At 44.0% G+C, this 24,127-nt stretch overlaps 1 protein-coding gene across 1 annotated transcript in view; it reads right to left on the bottom strand.

The window, feature by feature from the left end:
- The window catches only part of ATP8A2 (ATPase phospholipid transporting 8A2), a 448,688-nt gene that overhangs the window by 370,144 nt on the left and 54,417 nt on the right, over positions 1 to 24,127 (bottom strand). The window contains exon 2 of the mRNA XM_043478109.1: positions 17,745 to 17,889. Within this exon, the coding sequence (XP_043334044.1) occupies positions 17,745 to 17,889 (145 nt within the window). The remainder of the gene's footprint in view (positions 1 to 17,744; positions 17,890 to 24,127) is intronic.

The following is a 24,127-nucleotide window of genomic DNA, read 5'->3' on the forward strand; positions in this document are numbered from 1 at the left end:
CCAAACCTGTTCCCCCCACACCAGGCCACGGGCTCTGCATCGAGTCACCACAGATCACAGGTGAAACAGACCTTGAAAGATCTCCTTCCAGCCCCTCATTTAACACAGGAGGAGACTAAGGCCCGGAAGACAGAGCGCTATGGTCAACTATACCTGCCCAGGTACAGGAGATGGGGTCCACGGTCAAGGACAGCGAGAGACCAGGATCGGGCCAGGCCAGCCTGCATCCAGTGTGTTACACCCAAAGGACACAGGATGTAACAATCCCCTCCTCTGTGTTGAAAAATTACTTTCAGTAACAATCATGAAATTAAAACATATAAAACAGACCAGGAAACAGACAGGAAATGTTGTGATCAAGTTTTATCTAATCATGGCTAATTCTGTACTAAAATTATAGTACCAAAAAAGCACAACTATTCATTCAATCATTTTTATATCTTCGTAGTGGCTTGAACTTGGATCTTTCGGTTACAGGCTACTACAATATTTATGTCCATAATTGTCAAGTAACTCACAGGCAAAATTTAAGAAAACTGGAATGTCTGCAGAAAATGTAATTTAGACAACTACTAAATCATACCACTAATGTTAGGTTTTTATTTTCTTGATTTGGTCTCCAAATTTTCAAACAATGAATAATTATGAAAAAGTTTCAGCTGTAAGATTTTGATTAACTTAGTCTGTATGCAGTAGATGGGGGCCAGAGGGTTGCCTGGGACTGTCCCTAGTTGATCCCCATGTCGAAGATAATAAAGTAATTTAAAAATGTGTTAGCTTGGAACATATATGTGCATGCATTTTACATATATGTTGGGTTAGCCAAAAAAGTTCATTCAGCTTTTTCTATAACATTTTATGGAAAAGCCCAAACAAACTTTTTGGCCAACCCAGCCCAATACAATCTTTAAAGCTAAATAATCATCACTGCAAGAGAGTCCAAAACTCAGTACTTGGGTGCAATCTCAAAAATGACAAAGTGATCTCTGTTCGTTTCCAAGGCAAACCACTCAATATCACAGTAATCCAAGTCTATGCCCCGAACAGTAATGCTGAAGAAGCTGAACAGTTCTATGATAACCTACAAGATTTTCTAGAACTAACACCAAAAAAAAAAAAAAAGATGTCTTTTTCATCATAGGGGACTGGAATGCAAAAGTAGAAAGTCAAGAGATATCTGGAGTAACAGGCAAGTTTGGGCTTGGAGTACAAAATGAAGCAGGGCAAAGGCTAACAGAATTTTGCCAAGAGAACGCACTGGTCATAGTAAACACCCTCTTCCAATGGCACAAAAGACGACACATGGACATCACCAGATGGTCAACACCAAAATCAGATTGATTATATTCTTTGCAGCCAAAGTTGGAGAAGCTCTATACAGTCAGCAAAAACAAGACCAGGAGCTGACTGTGGCTCCTAGCATGAACTCCTTATTGCCAAATTCAGACTTAAATTGAAGAAAGTAGGGAAAACCACTAGACCATTCAGGTATGACCTAAATCAAATCCCTTATGATTATACAGTGGTAGTGACAAATAGATTCAAGGGACTAGATCTGATAGACAGAGTGCCTGATGAATTATGGACAGAGGTTCGTGACATTGTACAGGAGGCAGTGATCAAGACCATCCCCAAGAAAATGAAATGCAAAAAAGCAAAATGGCTGTCTGAGGAAGCCTTACAAATAGCTGTGAAGAAAGAAGTGAAAAGCAAAGGAGAAAAGGAAAGATATGCAGAGTTCCAAAGAATAGCAAGGAGAGATAAGAAAGCCTTCCTCGGTGATCAATGCAAAGAAATAGAGGAAAACAACAGAATGGGAAAGACTAGAGATCTCTTAAGAAAATTAAAGATACCAAGGGAACATTTCATGCAAAGATGGGCTCAATAAAGGACAGAAATGGTATGGACCTAACAGAAGCAGAAGATAGTAAGAAGAGATGGCAAGAATACAAAGAAGAACTATACAAAAAAGATCTTCATGACCCAGATAATCACAATGGTGGGATCACTCATCTAGAGGCAGACCTCCTGGAATGCAAAGTCAAGTGGACCTTAGGAAGCATCACTACAAACAAACCAAGTGGAGGTGATGGAATTCCAGTTGAGCTATTTCAAATCCTAAAAGATGATGCTGTGAAAGTGCTACACTCAATATGCCAGAAAATTTGGAAAACTCAACAGTGGCCACAGGACTAGAAAAGGTCAGTTTTCCTTCCAATCCTGAAGAAAGGCAGTGCCAAAGAATGTTCAAACTACCACACAATTGCACTCATCTCACATGCTAGTAAAGGAATGCTCAAAATTCTCCGAGCTAGGCTTCAACAGTATGTGAACAAAAACTTCCAGATGTTCAAGCTGGATTTAGAAAAGGCAGAGGAACCAGAGATCAAATTGCCAACATCCGTTGGATCATCAAAAAAGCAAGAGAGTTCCAAAAAAACATCTATTTCTATTTTATTGACTATGCCAAAGCCTTTGACTGTGTGGATCACAACAAACTGTGGAAAATTCTTAAAGAGATGGGAATACCAGACCACCTGACCTGCCTCCTAAGAAATCTGTATGCAGGTCAAGAAGAAACAGTTAGAACTGGACATGGAACAACATACTGGTTCCAAATTGGGAAAGGAGCATATCAAGGCTGTTTATTGTCATCCTGCTTATTTAACTTATATGCAGAGTACAACATGTGAAATGCCAGGCTGGATGAAACACAAGCTGGAATCAAGACTGCTGGGAGAAATATCAATAATCTCAGATATGCAGATGACACCACCCTTATGACAGAAGGTGAAGCAGAACTGAAGAGCCTCTTGATGAAAGTAAAAGAGGTGAGTGAAATAGCTGGCTTAAAACTCAACATTCAAAAAACTAAGATCATGGCATCCAGTCCCATCACTTCATGGCAAATAGATGGGGAAACACTGAAAGCAGTGACAGATTTTATTTTCTCGGGCTCCAAAATCACTGCAGATGGTGACTGCAGCCATGAAATTAAGACGCTTGCTCCTTGGAAGAAAAGCTATAACTAACCTAGATAGCATATTAAAAAGCAGAGACATTACTTTGCCAACAAAGGTCCGTCTAGTCAAGGCTATGGTTTTTCCAGTAGTCATGTATGGATGTGAGAGTTGGACTATAAGGAAAGCTGAGCACAGAAGAATTGATGCTTTTAAACTGTGGTGTTGGAGAAGACTCTTGAGAGTCCCTTGGACTGCAAGGAGATCCAACCAGTCCATCCTAAAGGAGATCAGTCCTGAACATTCATTGGAAGGACTGATGGATGAAAGAAGCTGAAACTCCAATACTTTGACCACCTGATGCGAAGAACTGACTCATTGGAAAAGACCCTGATGCTGGGAAAGATTGAAGGCAGGAGGAGAAGGGGACAACAGAGGATGAGATGGTTGGATGGTATCACCGACTCGATGGACATGAGTTTGAACAAGCTCCAGGAGTCGGTGATGGACAGGTAAGCCTGGCATGCTGCAGTCCATGGGGTTGCAAAGAGTCGGACATGACTCAGTTTCTGAACTGAATTGAACCTAATCATCACTGCAATTGTTTAGACCTTAGTTCAACTGAAGACTTCTTCAGGGAGGAGTATTTTTATTGCCAACACTGCTGACCACTGCTGGTGCACGAGACAATTGCACAGCAGACAGACTTTTAGTTGGTTTTACTGTTTGCATCTCAGGCAGATGGCTCCTTAGTCCTCCATGGACTGTGAGGCTCAGGTGAGTTACAGACCCTTTCCTTGCAGGTCTTCCTGTGACGTGGGGATCCCAGCTCTGCCTTGCCCACACTTCCCACCCAGCCTCTCCTTGGGATGAAGGCTTGGACATGGGAACCTAGCCCCCTTGCCTGTGCGAAGTCTATACCCCAAGGAGAGCCTAAAAGGAAGGTGCCATGGGAGCAAATGTTACAAAAGCCATGAAGGCTTATCTGAGTCTCCAGCTCCTAGAAATCCTCTGCTAAGGGGCTGAGGGTTTGAGCCAGAAAGCAGAGGACAACTAGCTTTGAGGGGTTGACTCTGTTTGATAAACAATTAAGTAGGACTCAGGTCTGGACAAAATGTGTGGTCCCTCAGTCATCACTTGCACCCAAACCCACCCAAACCCACCCAAAAAGCTAAAGCAGGAAAAAAAAGGGGGAGGGGTGGAGACAAGTCACAAATGCCTTGCTTTTCCATCATATCCCCAGTGGCAGCTCAGGGACTGGTATACTAGGGACTAAAAATAAATTTGTCAAATGAACACATTTTAAACTTTGAAGGACAGAAATGACTAAGGATGCCAATGATCACATTAAATCCCAAAGGCACCCACCCTGGAGGGCAAATATCAATCTGTTAAGTCTGAAGAACTGATGTGAAAAGTATTTAAGTCAGCATACCCTCCACCTTTCAAGAGTACTTCATAAATAAAAGCAAAACATCAAAACCACATAAAACATCAATTTCCAAGGTTTAAGTAATTGCTTTGGGGGTTCAGCTCTGTTCGATAAGCAATTAAGTAGAAAGTGAAATCTTAGAACAATGTGTGAAGCCAATTCCTATTTTTTGCTCTGTTCCAACCTTCACCTGTGGAGCAAAGTCAGTCAGCAAAGACTTCCAGCTTCCGACTGGCCAGCATGGGGACTGGGTCCTGGGAAGGATGCTGGGTAGAGTGGATGGACTTTGCCATCAAGGATGATACAGAGGAGCTCGGGAGTCAACCATGAAGATAGATGTGATGCAACCCAACCAGCTCATTCCCCAACAGAAAAGTCAGTGCAGCGTTGTGGGGCTGAGAGGGGCTGGACTTGCCAAGGCAGGTGGGGGGATGTGAAACAAGAAAGACAGGCTTCCGTGATATGAAACCTTCCTGGGATAAACAGTAATGGAAAAGAATATGGTGGGGGGAGGAATGCATATATTCTATTCTGCAGGACAGGGTGACAATGAGACCACCTTCAAAATCACCAAGTGCTGGTTTCCAACAGAAATCAGAGCCCTACCCCTTCTTATGCAATGTAAGGTTATTTATTTATTTATTTATTTATTTATTTTTGGTGATTTATATCTCCTGGTCTCCCCAACTCTACGACAGGAAATGAGAAGCACAATACAGCCTGTGGAGTGCAAGTATCATAATAACAAGAAATTGAGGGCAAAAAGTGACCACTGGCACTGATGCCATTTTGCAAAGATTTCACAAAAATGTATTTCATCATTTACAGGCTACATAAGCCTGGCAAAAAGATTTTAGAGACAATTCACTTTTTCTTTTTTTTTTGACAATTCACTTTTAAAAAACAGTTTGTGGAAGTATAGCTGATTTACAATGATGTGTTACTTTCTGCTTTGCAAAGTGATTCAGTTATATATATTATTTTACATATTCTTTTCCATTATGGTTTATCACAGGATACTGAATATAGTTCCCTGTGCTGTACACTAGGACCTTGTTGTTTATCTATTCTATACATAATAGTTTGCATCTCCAATCCCCAAGTCCCAATACACTCCTCCCCCACCCTCACCCCTTTGTCAGAGACTATCTTCCAACTCTTGCTAAGCAGAGAATACACCTTAGATGTTATGACAAAGCTGTATCACTCAACCACTACGCTACTCAGTACATCAGAAACATTATTCCATGGACGTTTGTGGACCCATTTTTAGGCTAATTTTTTAAATAGTCAATGTATTTCAAAAAGTAAACAGGATATGAGTTTCTCAAAAACCCTAGGCTTTCTTATTGTATTCATTTTTTCTAATCACGATATCTCAAGACACCAAAATTCATGAGGTCCCTTACCCAAACAGTTCAAAAGAACAGGTGGTACCTAATCAATCTGTCTTCAACCACTGTGTGCAAAAACATATTTGGCTGTGAAGAATGTTAAATCAGTATCTGCAGACTACTTATATAGAAGGGATTATGAATTAAAATCAAGTCAGCTAACTTTCTTATAAAGCAATCCAAAAATAAATAAATAAATAAATAATAAAGCAATCCAATATTCCACAATCCTTAGATGTCATGTGTTGGTTTCTGTAAAACATTTATTTTACTTGATGGCAAACACCAGCACTGTATTAAAAAATAGTTTCTTGTCTAGGTTAAGTGTATGAGTGAAACAAACCTTTGCAGCACTATATTGTGTCCATGAACCATCCAAAGAAAGACCATCAAATGGACCACAAAAGTCAAAATACATTGTCCTCAGAAACTGGAATTAGAAACATGAATAAATGGTCAGTAGCTGATTAACATCAAACTTTCTCAACACGTCCTCAAAGTTCAACATGAGCATGCAGTTTTAGAGTTTTCAGGTACAGTTTTAAGGGCAAAAATATGGTAGATAACTTCTCCAACCCTTCTGCCTTATCCAACAGGTGTTCATTTGTAAGCAGTAAGTGAGAGTTTCTGGTATGGGGAAGGGGTGTGCATGGACACACGTTTACACAGAATGGAGGAAAGAGACTGGTTAAAACATCAGAAGGAATGTCCCATGTTGTTATCTTTTGCCTTGGAGTTTCCTGACTGCATAATAGTGACAATATTTGGCTTATAAACATGGCTGACTCATGTCAAGACCTCCATATAGAGAATAACTGAATCCACATACACACACACACACACACACACACACACATGCCTTCCTGTCCTTAAAATTATTTATCTTGAAACATCTAAGGAAACAGAATGAATAAAATGTTACTGAAATCGCAGCAGCAGTGAAATCCCGTGACAGCTGACAGGCAAAAAAAGGAACACCGAGAGAAGTCCATGTTTCTGTCTGCCCTCACCATGGTTGTTTCATGAAATACTTCAATTTATTCTGATATATCAACACTAGAATGATTAATGAACTCTAATTTGTAATGGCGACATTAAAAATTCAGGCTTAACTATTCTAACAGAGATGGAATATTAAGGAAGTAAGTATACACTACTCAGTCGACAGCCTTCCTCTTTTCAAGTAAAGAGCTCTATTTTTAAACTGTCAGAGCTCGGTAACACATTTCATATGCTAGACAATACTTTCAAAACCTCCACCCTTTGCAGGAGCAGAAATAAAGGAGGAATTTTTTGATTCCTTAAATTATCCAATTTAATTATCCAATTTAAGGAATAATCCCTTATGTAACTGAGTCAGGCAGAAGGGTCTCAGACAGGAATGATCGCTGTCACTCGTCCCTTTAAAAGCCTTCCTGAAAGAAAAAGGAAAAAAAAAAAAGCCTTCCTGGCTGCGGCTAACCCTCCGCTGGAGCCTGGCCCTTCCAGGCACTCAAGCATCATCCACATGGTTTCTGAAAGGCACACACGTGGCTCCTAGACCTTCTGCCCTTCCTACATCAACTCCAACCCAGCTCACTGGTCACCTGCAGGCAGCTTTCCCCCGCCCCTCAGAGCCACAGGCCACCCCCTAGCCCACCCCATCGTACATCACTCCTGAGAGAAGGGGGCTCACACCCTCCCTCGTACAGACCAACGCAGGCCTGGAAGCGGCGCTCAAGTCTCCCTTCAGTGATCAGTCTATGGCTGCTGAGGCTGAATGGGCAGGACAGGTTTTCCCCAAGAAAGAGAATCTAAAGCAGATGGTTCCACCGGGGAGTGCTGGAGGAAGTTTTACAGCTTATGTGTACATGCGCCTCCAAAAGTACGCTTTACTAACATTTACTGAATGTGTTGACACTGGTACCCCCAGCTGCAAGGGGAGCACCCTAACAGTGCGGGTGGGGTGCTGTGGACTGAACTGTGTCCCCTGAATCCACAGGTCGAAGCCCTCATCCTTGGCAGATGGGGCCACTGGGAGGTGATGATGCTGAGATGAGGTCATGAGGCTGGGCCTTGGGATGGGACTGCCACCTGCGCAGGAAGGGACCCGAGAAAGCCTGCTCTCTCTCTCTCCTCACCACGTGAGAAGGAGGCTGTCTGCAAGCCAGGAAGAGAGTCCTCCCCAGACCTTGACCCTGCTGGCCCCCTCACCTTGGACTTCCAGCCACTAGAACTGTGAGCAAATGCATCCCTGAGGTGTAAGCGCCCAGTCTACGGTGTTCTGTCTCAGCGGCTGAGATGACTTAAGACAGGGAGTAACAGAGGGACCCTCCCTCGTCATTCTCTCTGCTTATCACGGCGTGTTTCAGTTTCCATGTCCAGCTAGGTGCATGGATGATTAATTTCTCTCATTTCAACCCAACTAACCCTCCCAAAAAGAACAAGGGGCTGAAGGCTGATGCAATGAAGCAAACTGCAGACTGAAAATGATAAACTCATGACAAGCCCACAGACAGCAGAACTGGCACTTCTAGGAAAGAAAAGCTCTTCAGAATCATGTTTCCAGGTTGTGTTAGCATAATTTAATCCAATCTGATAAATCAGCCCAAAGTATTTAAAAATCAAGAAAGTTACCAATGATATGGATTGACACCCACAATTCTTAACCAAGAAATCTTGGTCAATACATGTTGGGTCCTCAGATAAGAACTGTAACACACATCAAGTCAAAGTGTTAGTCACTCAGTCACGTCCGACTCTTTTGCAACTACATGGGCAGCCAGCCACCAGGCTGTACTGTCCATGGGATTTTCCAGGCAAGAATACTGGAGTGGTTTGCCATTTTCTTCTCCAGAGGATCTTCCTGATCCAGGGATTGAACCTGGATCTCCTGCATTACAGGTGGATTCTTTACCACTGTGCCACCAGGGAAGCCCGGTAACACATACAGACAGATAGTGAAATAGACATAGTACAGGTTCATGGTAAAAAGTTTTACTGATGGGCCATGTGATCAGAAAAGTGTAGAGATCACTGATACAGATGCAGAGCTGATGTGAGAGAGGGAGGGCCCCTCCCCAGATGTCATCCTATCTCAGGCAGGTCTGAAAGCCTGAGCCAGCCAACACTCTCCAGGAGCTTGTGGAGGATGAATACCGAGGATACAGAGAATAATTTCTCTGAAGGATGAATCACAGCATCCCAAACTCAACCCCAAATCTCTCCCTAATTACATCTAATAATCCACCTGCAATGTGGGAGACCTGGGTTCGATCCCTGGGTTGGGAAGATACTTGGAGGAGGGCATGGCAACCCACTTCAGTATCCCTGCCTGGAGAATCCCATGGACAGAGGAGCCTGGTAGGCTACTCCATGGGGTCACAGAGAGTCGGACACGACTGAGCAACTAACCACAGCACAGCGCAAGGGTAGCTAAAAGCCTACAGTCTGAGTTGTGACGAGGCTTTCATTTAGCAGAAAAGGGTAGATCAGCATTTAAATGATCAAACTCAACCTCACAATTTCAGGAAATTTCTCTGCAATGGTCAGCCCTCGCCTTTTGTTCTCTGGAAGCATTGTCCCTCTTGAAAGGGCTGCTGATTGGCATTTCTGAGTAAGCTTCTGCTGTCTGTTGAGTGATTCAGCCAGAAGTAGTAGAATGAACACTTAGATGCTACTTTCTAGATCACTACACAAAAGCTCACAAGACTGAACTCTGACTGCACCATTTTCTATAGCCCACAGTTCTACTTTTTCAGCTTCAATACAGCTAGAGCAGACGTTATGGAAACAAGCTCCAGTACTGCCAGTTAAGGGGATGCTGTCTCCCTGTCTGGACAGCATCAGGATAAACATGTGAAGATAGGAGTCCAGTCTCCCTGACTACCTCCCCTTCAAACACACAGCTCTCGCCAATAAGGACCCAACACTTCCCATAGCATCCAACAGAAAGATTAGAGTTGACCATTTAGTTCCTAATCTCCCAGACAGTTCTTGTTCATTTTTAATATATTTTTATCCTGAGATAAGTTTATAGTCACAGAAGTTACAAATATAGTACAGAGCTGCCATAAACCTTCACCCTGCCCCCATGTCGGTATCTTCAATCACCAGAGTATAATCTAGATCAAATTAGATCAAAACTAATATAATGGCATCAGCATAAGAATACCTCAAATTACAGAGTTCAAGTTCACTAGTGTTACATACATTTAATCGAATGTTACTCAGTCATAAAAAAGAATAAAATAATGCCATTTGTAGCAACACGGATGGACCCAGAGATGATCATACTAAGTCAGAAAGAGAAAGATAAATACCAGATGATATCACTTATATGTGAAATCTAAAATACAACATGAAATGAACATATCTGTGAAACAGAACAGACTCACAGTCATAGAGAACAGATTCATGGTTGCCAAGGGGCAGGGGGTGGGGGAGAGGGGGATAGATTGGGAGTCTGTGGTTAGTAGATGCAAACTATTATATATAGAACAGATAAACAACAAGGTCCTACTGTATAGCACAGGGAACTATATTCAATATCCTGAGATAAGCCATAATGGAAAAGGACAGGGAAAAGAATGTATATATATGTATAACTGAATCACTTTGTGTACAATAGAAATCAACACAACACTGTAAATCGATTATACTTCAATTAAAAAAAAAAATTCCAGTGCTTCTTCCAGTGTACCTTTTCTGTTCCAAAATCTGATTTAGAACTGATACTGCATTTAGTTGTCACATCGCCCTAGTCTCCTCCAGTTATGTTAATTTTAACTTGCATTTTTCACAAATCCTGATGCTTCATTCTTTTCATGGGTAAAGATCAGAAGTGCTAAGTTCACAGAGGATGTTAAGAGTTAACAAAATCTGCGATCAGGAATGAGAGGAAATAAGTAAGTGACCAGAACTGAAACCCAGCACCTTTCCCAGTTTTTACAGATCAGAATGGCACAGACGTTTTAGTCTGTGTTTTTAGTTTTGAAAAATATTTAGTTTTGAATATTAAATTCAAAACATGCACCAGATCTACCCATACAAGGGTCAACTTGATGGAGAAATCACCCCAGTCAACTCCCCTAGACATCTGCTGTTTCCTTAGAAACAAATACAAAACTGGCCCAAGGCTGACACGGTTTTCTGTTTCTAAAAATAATATATTTCAAGAAAGCTCAAGTGTTTGATTACCAAACTATACAATGCCAGAGGCCCTGAGCTTGAATGCTTTTGCCTGCAGAATGCCTCAAAAGCCTTGTCCAGTGGTGCAAACCTGGTAAGAGTTCTAATTACAAGCAGCTTCTGTGGCCTTAATTGCTACTGGCTTGTATAAAGTAAGGATTCTCAGTATACTGTGACATTCATGTTCAGGAAATATAAGATAGGAGTGCCTGGTTTGGAGACTAAATATATGGCTCCAAGGGCTTCCCAGGTGGCACCAGTGGTAAAGAACCTGCCTGCCAATGCAGGTTAGATGTAAGAGATGTGGGTTTGATCCCTGGGTCTGGAAGATCCCCTGGAGGAGGGCACAGCAACCCACCAGAATCCGGTATTCTTGCCTGGAGAATTCCTGACAGAGGAACCTCGTGGGCTGCAGTCCATAGGGTCTCACAGAGTCAGATACAACTGGAGCAACTTAGCATGCATTCATACGGCTCTAAATTAAAAAACAGTGAATGGTAACTATGTGAACAGATTAGCTAAACTGTAGCTTTTCACTACATAAATCAAATCTCATTTTGTATGTCTTAAATACATACAATTTTCATTAAAATATTTAAAATAAATTAAAAATATATTTATATTGGGGTTCTCTGATGATTCAGATGGTAAAGAGTCCATGTGTAATGCAGGAGACCAGGGATCGATCCCTGGGTCAGGAAGATCCCCTGGAGAAGGGAATGACAACCCACCAGTATTTTTGCCTGAAGAATCCTATGGACAAAGGAGCCTGGCAGGCTACAGTCCATGGGTTCACAAAGAGTCAGATATGACTGAGCAACTAACACTTTCACTTTCTAAATACATACAATTTTCATTAAAAAAATAAGTAAACAGAAAAATAAAAAGAACATTAAATGGAAGAAAATCTTGGTCATTTGAAAGTAGGTAAATGCAATGCTTTCAACGTTATATGAAATAGATAAATAACAAGGTGCTACTATAGCACAGAGAACTCTCTTCAATACTCTAATAGCCTATTAGAAAAAGAACCTGAAATAGAATAGATATATGTTTCTGTATAGCTCTTAATCAACTATTCTTGATAAGGGTTTTTATATACCTTCACCAATCTTGACAAGGATAACTATCTCAAGTGAGATCTGTAAACCATGGTTCTTAATACAACAATCTGTACGTGAATCAAAAGGAAGTTAGAGTTGTTAACAGCATCTTGGTATTCTTTCTCTATTAAACTGTAAGCACCTTCATTGTGAGACCAGATTCCACTTAAATTCTGCAGCAGTAGCCGCCCAGGAAGAGTCACTGCTCCTCGAAGTCCTCCACGGTCTTAGAGCTGGTACCGTATCATCACTTACCACCCCTACTCATGCACAAAGTGCTTTTGAACATGATTCTGTTCTCTTCACCACTTAAGACAAAAATATCCTCTCAGACATCAGGATCCCAGCAGAATATTATACAACTATGATGCTACAAGGCCTACCACCCTGTACTCAATTCTCCTTTCTATAAAAGCAAAATTCTATTTCAATCTTATCCTGGCAAAACCAACAGAATATTCGCATGAAGTCAATTTCTTTCAAGACAAAGGAACCTAAAGCAATGCAATAGCTTGGCAAAGTTCAAGTTACTGCTTTGATGAAGAGTTTTCCTACCTAAAACTCCTACCTGAAGTGAATGACTCATTCAAAACTGAGTATCTGTAAACATTCCTAACTTGCTTTGAAGACCTCATTTCAAACACTGGAGAAAACCATCTGATAGCCTTGATACTCACTGTTTTACATGGTGTGCTGACATTCACATAAAAAGATTGCACTGAACTTGATGGTATAAACATTGCCCATTCCTTTGACCAATAAAATCATGAAGATATTTTCTGGAAAAAAATTTAACTTGAAACATTTAAGATATAGATACATGAAATTAATTATTCTCCATCAAGAATAATTAATACCAAGTTTCTCTAAATATCAAACTTTCTATAAGCATTTAATATTTAACTTAAAATGCTTAAAGGACATGGTATCATTCATATAAAATATCCAGAACAGGAAAGTCTACAGAGATAGGAAGTAGGTTAGTGGTTGTCTTAGGCCTGGAGAGAAAGGGACTAGGATATGACAGCCATGGGAACAGTTTATTCGAGAAATGACAGAATGTTCTGAAGTGGTGGTGATGCATGTACAATTCTGAATATACTAAAAGCCACAAAACTGTATCCTTTAAATGGGCGAAATTATATGGTATGTGAATTATCTCTCAATAAACCTGTCCAATTTTAAAGGCGATGTGATTGTACACTTCAGAAAAGGAATCTTATAAAGTAGATATACGTATAATCGTACATGTACAGATGTAATAATTACACTGCAAAATCTACCCATTTCTGGATAATGGAAGACAACTATTGTCTTCACAGTTAAGGTCCTAGAAAAATCAATCCCGACAAGATCCCCTGGAGGAGGAAATGGTAACTCACTTCAGTATTCTTGCCTGGAGAATCCTATGGACAAAGGAACCTGGTGGGCTACAGTCCACGGGGTCAGAAAGAGTCGGACACGTCTGAAATGACTTAGCACACAGCACACACACAAGAAAAGACCATGTTATGTGTCTCTATAACTATGATAATCTATATTCACTGGCTTCAGTAATGGAAAACTTCATCCTACCACTGCTTCAGGTCAAATTAAATGCTGGTGTCAAGTTTCAAGAACAAGGTTAAGAGAGACATCTGTTCACATAGCACAGACCCTCCCAGAATTTCAGGAAACAACTTGGAATTTGAGTCACGACAACTGGCATTCCCCTGGGGCCGCCAAGGCCACAGTCAACCCAGGCAGTAAACTCACTCCCACTAGCCTGGTGGCGCCTTCTCCTTGGACAGACACACCAGTCCAAATGCTAACCCCAGACCGTCCATCCCTACTCTAATGGTACCATCCTGCCGTCACCAACCTCCCCAAACACCCAACCACCATATCCCTTCCTGGCAAACTCCAGTCACTCTAGCGAAGTCAAAACACCAGCTGCCCACGAAGGTGGTCAAGAGCAACTGTCACCATTACCAGGTTCCAATCCAGGGAGGCCCTGGGATGGGGGAAGGTGAGTGACAGCTGGGTCCCAGGGAAGACCAGCCTTCGAAAGGGCAGAGTGTCAAATATGCCAGACAACCCCAACACCCTCCTCCACCAATCATGTGGTCCCTTCTTCTCAAAAGCCTCAATTTAGATGCAGACTGCCTGGAATGACACTGTCTGACCCACCAAGAAAATCCATCAGTGTTTTCTCAAGAAAAAGCTATTAAGAAAAAGAAATCCTTTATCAACTCCCTTTAATGAAAATATCCCTTTCAGTAGCTTTATCAACTTTCAGCAAACATTCATGACCAAGATAAGAAGCCTTATTTTTTTTAATCAGTATTTTATAAAATGAATGGTCCAGTGCTGAAACAATGTTGCTCAACATTTTATAAAATCCTTAAACCATAATGCCAAGAAGCTTTAAAATCAATTCTTTAATGAACTATGAGTCACATTACCATTAGTAATTCCTAAGTAAATAAAGTCAAGATAAAGTAAAAATTGGAAGACCGTATTCTAGGACAGCAGGCAACACACCTTAATTTCTAAAAGCCTATTCCATGTATTCTGAAACCGATTCTCACAGTATAAGCCATGAACTCAGAAACCGTATGAACTGTAAGAATATTTAACTAATTCAATTGTACACTCACACATAAGGAATGATTGTGTCTACCTACTTTATTCCTCTTTTTATTCCTATTTTTTTTATTCCTATTCCTTTATTCCACCTATGGTATACTCCCATTTAGTCCTCCCCCACTCCAAAAAAGTACAAATGAAACTGTATATCAAGCAGCCACTGGAAATCTCTGATATAAAAATCAGTCTCAAAAGTCAGTGAGTCTTCAGACATACACAACAAACTTATGGTCACCAAAAGGGAAAGATGGGAGGAGGGACAAATTAGGAGTTTTGGATTAACATATACACCCAACTATATATATATATAATAGATCTAACAAGGACATACTATATAGCGTAGGGAACTATATTCAATATCTTGTAATAACCTATGGTGTAAAAGAATCTGGAAAAGGATTTATACATATACATGTATATATAGAGCTGTGTGTAGAACTGATTGCTTTGCTATACACCTGAAACTAACATTGCAAATCAATTGATACTTCAATAAAAAATAAATAAATAAAATTTTTTTAAAAGTCAATGTGAGTCAATTAAAGAACAGGTTGTGAGACCCCATTACCTAGACATTTAAAAATCTTCACCTTCCATGGAAACTAGAGAATTTAGACAAAAAACAAAGACTCCCCAAAATAAAAAAAAAAAGACCCCTATTTCTTTCTCCCAGCTTTAAGCATCCACAAATGAATACTGAAATTAAGGAACTAGTCAAAAGACTCTTGAGAGTCCCTTGGACTACAAGATCAAACCAATCAATCCTAAAGGAAATCAACCCTGAATATTCACTGTTGCTGAAGCTGAAGCTCCAATACTTTGGCCACTTGATTCAAAGAGCTGGCTCATTGGAAAAGACCCTGATGCTGGGAAAGATCAAAGGCAAAAGGAGAAGGGGATGACAGAGAATGAGATGGCTGCTTGGCATCACTGACTCAATGGACATGAATCTGAGCAAACTCTGGGAGATAGTGAAGGATAGGGGAGCCTGGTGTGTTGCAGTCCAAGGGGTCGCAAAGAGTCAGATGTGACTTAGCAACTGAACAACAAAGCAAAAACACTACTTGAAAACATCTTAAAGTTAGAAACACATGACAAAGTCTGAGGAAATGGAATTATGCTGTCAATGCAGGATTCTGGATGGTGTAGGTGTGTTTCACAGGGTCATGGATCCATCACCCCACAATGAAACCCCACGTACATTACAGTCTCTCCCCTTTTCCCAACCTCCTCCTCCACCCTAGAAACCACTAGTCTATCTTCTGTCCCAATGGATTTGCCTCTTCTGGATGCTCCATATAAATGCAATCATACACGAGACCTGTTACTGGCTTTTCTCTTAGTACAATGTGTTCAAGGTTAATCCATGTTGTAGTATTACATTCCTCTTTGTGGCCAAATGACATTCCACTGTATGGACGTACCGCATTCTGTTTATTCATTTGTCAGTTGATAGACAACTGGGTTGTCTCCCCTTTGGGCCACTCTGATGAAGCTGCTATGAACATCTGCACCCAGTTTTGTGTGGATGTGTGATTTCCTTCCTCTTGGGTATATTCACCTCGAATGGCTGGATCATATGTAACTTTACATTTAACCTTTTAAGAAACTGCCCAACTGTTTTTCAAAGCAGCTGCACCACTTTCCATTTCCGCCAGCAATGTAGGAGGGGCCCCATTTCTCCCCATTCTTGCCAGCACTTGCTACTGTCTTTTTGATTAGCGCTATCCTGGTGGGTGAAGCAGTAACTCATATGTGCGCTGCTCTGCATCTTAAACCAAACCCACTCATCCTTGAATTTTGGCCTCAGTTGTTCTTCCAAGCTACACATTTAAGTAAAAAATAGGCCCCAATGGCCATTCTTAAAACCCAAAATAAAGTCAGGATAATCTAACACTCTTTTAATAAGTGTCACTTCTGCACAGGATATGCACCATTATTTTACCCCCAACCCTATGAAGCTGCAATAACGCCCAACAGCCAGGCCTTTCTGAATAAAGATTTCAGGCTAAGTTCAAGTGCTAAGGCTTCAGGGTGACACAACACACAACAAAGTTTTAGCCACAGCTTTCAAGAGAGAGCTCTGGACTGGGATTCAGTTACGCACACACACAGTACTGGCAAACCTGACCCATCATGACCCTTCTCTGCACCTGAGCACACGGTTCGGAGCCACTCACAGAACCACATCCTCTGAAGTCCCTCCCAGGGATAAAGTTGTCGAAGCCTGAAAGTTTAATGAAATTTGCAAACAGGCCAGCTTCCGTGCCTAAAAGATTTAGCTTTGCACAGCACAAACACTTTGAGCTCAGCAGCCAGACAGGCTGGGTTCTATGTCCAGCTCTGCCACTTGGTAGCTAAATGGCCACAGGTCCTTTAACATCTATCTTCCTATGTCGGTTTCCTCACATGAAGGTAAGACTGTCTTCTTCTAGAGGTGATGAGGTTTCATAAAGCTAGTGTAACTAAAGCGTCCAACAGAGCTGCCGGCATAGAGCAGGCATCTAAATCTTAGTGTTCATCCGTCTTCCCGCTAACTCTGGGCAAAGTTTCCCAGAAAAGAAAGCCTTCTTAACAAATGTTCTGGGCACTGAGAGCTGAATGCAAGTTCTTGTGACAAGAGGGATCCATTATAAAGCACTCTGCCACATTACAGTCGGCAAATTGCTAAGGAGAGCTTAAAACAGGCTTAAATTGTCTCTAAAAAATGGGCTTAAAAACGGGATGGGGGAGTTCTTGGGAGGGCACTCAGGGATGAAGAGAGAGAAGAAACCTTATTTTTGCCAGGACAGAAGCCTACAAGCATCCTTCAGGCTCACAGACAGCCTGCACACAGAACCAACGCAAAGGACAGAAGGATGAAAGGTATATTCCCACACCCCAGTGGGAAACGCGGGTATAGACTGCCGGGCTTGAGTGGGGAGGGGAGAGGATGGGGCTGGAGGCCGCAGGGACACGGGTTGGGGCTGGCTTGGCTCCTGCGGGGGTCTCGGAGGAAGCCAAGCCCCCTCCTATGGGGGAATTAATGAACTGCTCCGACTGGGCCGCCCTCGCCTACCTGATCTGGTTGTCACAGAATTTGTTGAGATGCGGTTGGTTGAGGTAAATGGTGCGGGCTGGTGCGTCCAGCTGGTCTCCAACAGACGTGGCCCGGGACATCTCATCGTCTGCCTTCTTGTAGCCCGGAGGAGGACGGACAGGTCCTGCGGAGAAGAGGCACGGGCAGAATGCAAAACACAAAGAAGTCACGCAGGGCAGCGGCGGCAGCACCGGCGGGCGGGGACTAGCTGCAAGGATGCTCCGGGCGTCGCGCCACCCAGTCCCTCCGCTGCCCTGGAGACGGGCGCCGGCCCCGCCCCGCCCGCTGGTCCCCAGGCGGAGGAGCCTCTCCGGGGGTGGGAACCTCGGCCCCGCCCCCACTCGTCCCTCCCCCCCTACCTCCCCCTCCCCTCCTCTCTCCATCCTCCCTCCCCAAACCTGCAGCCCCTGCGCCAGACCCGCAGGCTCGGCGAGGATGGTGAGGGGCGCACGGCTGGAGGCAGGGCCCCCGTGGACTGCGGGGATGTGGGCAACAGAGACCAGAGCCTCCCCTCCCCCGGGCGAGCTCCCCCTCCAGGCCCGGAGACCGAATTCTGGAGCTAGGCTTTCTGGCTCCTTTGTGCTTGGGAACCGCGAGAGGAACCGCAAGGGGGTGTGCCCTGCATTCGGGCCCAGGAGAAGGGGCACCTCTGTGCTTCAAGATGAAATTCCCAAACCTCAGTGCAGAGCCCTGCACCACCCCCGCCGCCAGCTTAGCCTGCACAGACCAGCAGATGCCCCTGGCCACCTGACCACAGAGCACTGCCCATCCCAGCTCAAGGGTACAAGCGAGCCTTACCCCGAGCCTGCATCCCAAGTCTCTGTGGTTAAGACCCAAGCCCCTCTGTCTCCTTAAGACTCGATTTCAGCCATACAGCTAACCCTTTCTTGGGCTAAAACTCCCCACTCACCTTCACTTGAGGAGGGGTCAGCAAGGGGAATGATCACATAACCATTACTGAAACCACTTCCCTGGGCTTACCCCCCAACACCACCCCCCCCCCCACACACACACCTCCAACCACAAGGCAGTCTCCCTCCCTGGACAGGGCAACCCAGCTTGAGAACTGACCTTCAGGGAGGAGGCCCTGAAGTCCAGGCTCACAGAAATAAGTGCCCTGCAGGTGACGGAGGCCTCTCTCCTTTTCCTTAAATCTCAGCTGGGCTTCCCTCGTAGCTCAGCCGGTAAAGAATCTGCCTGAAGTGCAGGAGACTCCCGGGTTCGATCCCTGGGTAGGGAATATCCCCTGGAGAAGGAAATGGCAACCCACTCCAGTATCCTTGCCTGGAAAATCTCATGGACAGAGGAGCCTGGTGGGCTGCAGTCCATGGGGTCGCAAAGAGTCGGGTACGACTGAGCGACTAACACTTACTGTGTTCTAGTACCTGCCGCACGTCCCACCTATAAAGGAAACAGGTGTCGCAGAACTTAGGTAACAGGCATCTCACTTCAGACACAGCCACTTCATGCTCAGAAACGTTTTGAAGTAGACAGTTTGAGCTATGTAAATTTATCACCTTTTTCAAGTGATTAGAATCCTGTTACAATCTGCATCCTAAGATGGGGACACCCCAGTGTAACACTGGCTATTGAGGGTTGACATGCTCTCATGGGACATGCTCACAACCGGGTCCCTGGTCACAAGCTGGGTGTAGGTCTGAGTACCCGACCCCCCATTCTCAGATCACCCCCTGTAGCCCTCACTGTCTGGCATCCCTCTGCTCTACTCCCTGCTTGTCCACAGGGGGCAGCAGAGAGCAGCAGGACCTTCAATCCGGCTGGACCTCAGAGGAGGCTGGTTTTAAAGCATTTGCTGATTTAAGGCCGACACAGGATATTTTTGAAACCAGCCTATACAAAAGTGCTGCTTTCCTCTCTGCCCACTCACCCCACTTTGTTCTCCTCCACAGCCGGTGTCATCATTACCTGACATTATTTATTTATGGTCTGTCTCCCCAAGGCCAAGAGCAGAAGCTCCAGAGCAGCAGAGACTTGTTTTGTCTACTACAGGGACCTGGCGCCCAGAACAGTGCCTGGTACATGAAGGGCACTTGTATTTGCTGGTTGAGTAAGTCATGTAAAGGGTCGCTTTGAATTCTCCAGGCAGAGATGCGGTGATGGGCAGCAAGGGCACAAGCCCCACACGCTCCTGTGGGCAGAGCAGCTCACCTGGTCTTCGTTCAGTGGCTTTCAACTCTGGCTGCAGACAATCACCAGAAAAGCTCTCACAATTAGCCAGTTCCTGGGTCCAGCCCTCACCGATTGTGCCTCTTGTTTTTAAAGCTTCTTAAAGTGATATGAATGGGTAGCCACGGTTGGGAATCCATGGTGAAATGCAGGTGAGACCACAAAAACAAAAAAGCTGGCTCCTGCTCTCAAAAGTGTTAACCAGCATAACCCCGGTTAGCAGTGACTAGGACCAAGTGACGAAGAGGGGACCTGAAGGGGCCAGCGGGGTCAGAGGTCAGCGGCCACTTTGTGCCAAGGGCGGAGAGCTGGTCAGAACAATGTGAGGATCTCAGAGCCTTAACCTCTGGGCCAGGTTTACAGTAGGGAAAAGGAGGACAATCTGGGTGAGGACAAGAAGACCTCAGACAGAGGCCCCGTAGACAAAGTGCATTGGGTGGGGGGGGGGGCCAACTGAGAATGGCAAAATCCAGCGCTGAGCATCCAAACCAGGAAATAATAGACAGGAAACTCGGAAAAATAGTCAGTGGCCAGACTGTGGATGATTTTAACACCAGGGGAAGAAACCTGAACTTCATCTGAAGGTCAGATGAACCACAGACGGTTTCAAAGCAGGAGACAAGCGTACCTGAGGCAGAAAATGAACTTCATCGTTGAGGAGTGAAAGTGAAAGGCGCTCAGTCGTGTCTGACTCTTTGTGACCCCATGGACTATACAGTCCATGGAATGCTCCAGGCCAGAATACTGCAGTGGGTAGCCTTTCCCTTCTCCAGGGGATCTTCCCAACCCAGGGATCGAACCAGGGTCTTCTGCATTGCAGGCAGATTCTTTACCAGTTGAGCCACTGGGAAAGCCCAAAAATACTGGAGTGGGTAGCCTATCCCTTCTCCAGGGGATCTTCTGAACCCAAGGATCAAACCCAGGTCTCCCGCATTGCAGGCAGATTCTTTACCAGCTGAGCCACAAGGGAAGCCCAAGAATACTGGAGTGGGTAGCCTATCCCTTCTCCAGCAGGTCTTCCCAACTCAGGAATCAAACCAGGGTCTCCTGCATTGCAGGCAGATTCTTTACCAGCTGAGCTACTGGGGAAGCCCAACCATCTAGAAGCAAAATGATAAAAGCATCTATTGCATGGAGAAGGGGGAAACAATGGACATGAGAAACAGCTCAAAAGAAAATTCTGTGTGACTTCTTTTGGACAAAATGTGTGGACCAGAAAGAAGAAGAAATACTGGATAACTGAGGGTGTGAAGAGAAGACTGAGGCCAAAAAAAAAATCCCTGATAGAAATAAGAATGGAAACAAATTTTCCCTAATAAGTATTTCAATGTTGGATCATAAATATTGGGGTGGAAAATTACTGACACAATTGGTGGAAAAAACATGAAGCAAATGATTTCCCAAGTACATGTCATCTATCAGGCCAGCTCACCTTTCTATACAACTACGGGGCCAAATCTGGAATTTTAAGTAGAAATACTGTCCCTACCTCCTCATCCCACCTCCAGGACTCAGATAACTTTCTTCTAGCTCAGGGGCTGCATCGTGACCCAATCCTGCTTTGGAGAAAGACATTAATATTTTGAAAATAACTAACATGATTTGTTAAAAATGTCTTGCCTAAGGAGAATGCTGTACCATATATAGCAAAGCACATTATGAACAAGGTTTCAAATTCAGACTTGTGAGGTGAATTCTGAGTTAATGCACTAGGAAAATACCACCGTATAAAATCAAAGTGTATGTTTACAACTCCCCCATATACAGAAACCTGGTGTCAGCAGGAACTCAGGAAACATCTACTGAGAAAGAAGCCAAAGTAAAAGGAAAGAACAGACTCAGATGAGCACAGAGCAACCCAGATTGGGCAGTGGACAGCCAGGGCCACGGGGGCAGGGGCTCTCTCTAGTCCACGACTCTGCCCCTGCCCTCCTATCAGCTGGGTACACAAAGGGCTATGCAGTTATGTGGTCCGAGTTGACCCAGTAAGAGTCTGCCTCCTGGAAACTTTGACATGGGACCCAGGGAGATGATCTGTTTTTCTGTTAATCTGTCTTATGTCAATTTGACTACTAGATCAACTGGAGAACCTCCAAGGACAGAAGGAGCATTTTTCTGCCTTTTCGCATGCAAAGTTTTACTATCACACAGAAAGAATTCTTGGGAAAGACTCTTGCCTTCCTAAGTCAGAAGCCTGTTAAAGTGATAAGGCTTTTGGCAGCACTGCCACCCAGCTCCGTGGGAAGTGTCAAGCCTCGGCCACTGTCGCACAGTCAAGAATTCAGCTGGTCTTAGTCCTCGCTTCCCAGGGGGAGGCTCTGGCCCCCTGGAATCTCCCAAGTGATAGGAGTATCTGTTGTTCATGTTGGAACCTTTTGAGCACACCTGAGTTTATGCCAATGGGGTGACTCCTGTGGACCCTGGACAGTCTTAGGATGCGGGCTAACCTGCCAGGAGCACCGTGTGATTGGAAGGCTGGGGATTGAGCCAGTTGACATCAGCCTGACCTCCTGGATGGGAGCTCAGGGGAAGACATGGGGACTGGAGACCTATACACAGGAGTCCCATAAAAATATGAGGCCCAAAACTCAGCCAGGAAATTGCAGCTTATGTAACATCCTGAGCTAAGGGGGCAGGGGGGTGTCAGGACACGAAGGAAGACCTTTCACGGGAAGCAGAGGAGTTTGGGAAACAGAGGTCGCCCTGCACCCTGTTATGCAGGGAAGTTTCTCAGGTAGAAAGTTATCTCAGATGAAAGTTCAGTCATGTGGCCAATTAATAACACCCGTGTAATGAATGGGCTTCCCTGGCTCAGTGGTAAACAATCTCCCTGCAATTCAGGAGACCTAGGTTCGATCCCTAGGTCTGGAAGATCCCCTGGAGAAGGAAATGGCAACCCACTCCAGTATTCTTGCCTGGAGAATTCCAGTTTCTTTTTTCATGAAATCCCAATAAAACTATGAACACCAAAGCTCAGGTGATGTGTCTGGAGAAAGCTTCCCACAGGGAACCTCCCAAGCCTCACTCCATCTCTATAGGCTAGTCCTGATTGGTACCCTGTCCGATAAAACTATAATCATAAGGAGATCAAACCAGTCAATCCTAAAGGAAGTCAACCCTGAATATTCATTGGAAGGACTGATGCTGAAGCTGAAGCTGCAATACTTTGGTCACCTGGGTCTCCCATATTTTTATGGGACTCCTGTATATAGGTCGGCAAAGAGCTGACTCATCGGAAAAGACCCTAATGCTGGGAAAGATTGAAGACAAAAGGAGAAGGGGGCGACAGAGGATGAGATGGTTGGATGGCATCATCGACTCAATGGACATGAATTTAAGCAAACTCCAAGAGATAGTGAAGGACAGGGAAGCCTGGCATGCTGCAGTCCATGGGATCACAAAGAGTTGAATTCGACTTAGTGACTGAACAACCAATAACACTCTTTCCTGAGTGCTCTGAGTTATTCTAGTTTATTATTGAAATCACAAGGTCAATGGGAACCCTGAATTTGTAGCCATTTGCTCATAAGTGCTGGAGCTCTGGGGACCCCAGACCTTGCAGCTGGTGTCTGACTGAGGACAGACATAAAGAATTGTGTCCTTAACCTGTGCAGTTTGACCAGCTCCTGGTAGTTAGTGTTTGAATCTCATTGCAGACACCACTCTGAATTCTAGGATGACAGAGTCAAAAGGGAAACTTCAACAGTCACAGAAATGTATTAGGTAGGTCCAGTGAAAGCAGGGTTAAAAGCCAGACCTGCAGACAATTGGACCCAATTCTCCTTCCACTGGGCCCGGCTGCCCCATGAACTCAGCCCCCCTGAGCCCTGGTTTCTTCAGCCACAAAACAATACACAAATCAAGGGCTGGCAAACTTCTGCAAAGGGTTGGGTAGTAAATATTTTAGGTTTGGGGCTACATGTGGCCTCAGTCTCTTTTTTTAAACACCAAAGTCTAAAAAATGCATGAACCATCCTAGCCCCTCTTCAGACCAGATTGTGCTGACTCATATAAACCAAGTCCTTTCACAGTTAAACTGACTATATCCCAACCCCCATCTCAAGGAAAAGTTAGATTACACTTCTCCTTTATCAAAAAGACAGGACATCGAGTTCCTGGCAACACAGGTGCTTGGGCTTTGGCCACATGAGTTAAAAGTTGGCTGGATAAACAAG

This window comes from Cervus canadensis, chromosome 9 (assembly GCF_019320065.1).
Source record: "Cervus canadensis isolate Bull #8, Minnesota chromosome 9, ASM1932006v1, whole genome shotgun sequence".
NCBI classification, from domain to species: domain Eukaryota; kingdom Metazoa; phylum Chordata; class Mammalia; order Artiodactyla; family Cervidae; genus Cervus; species Cervus canadensis.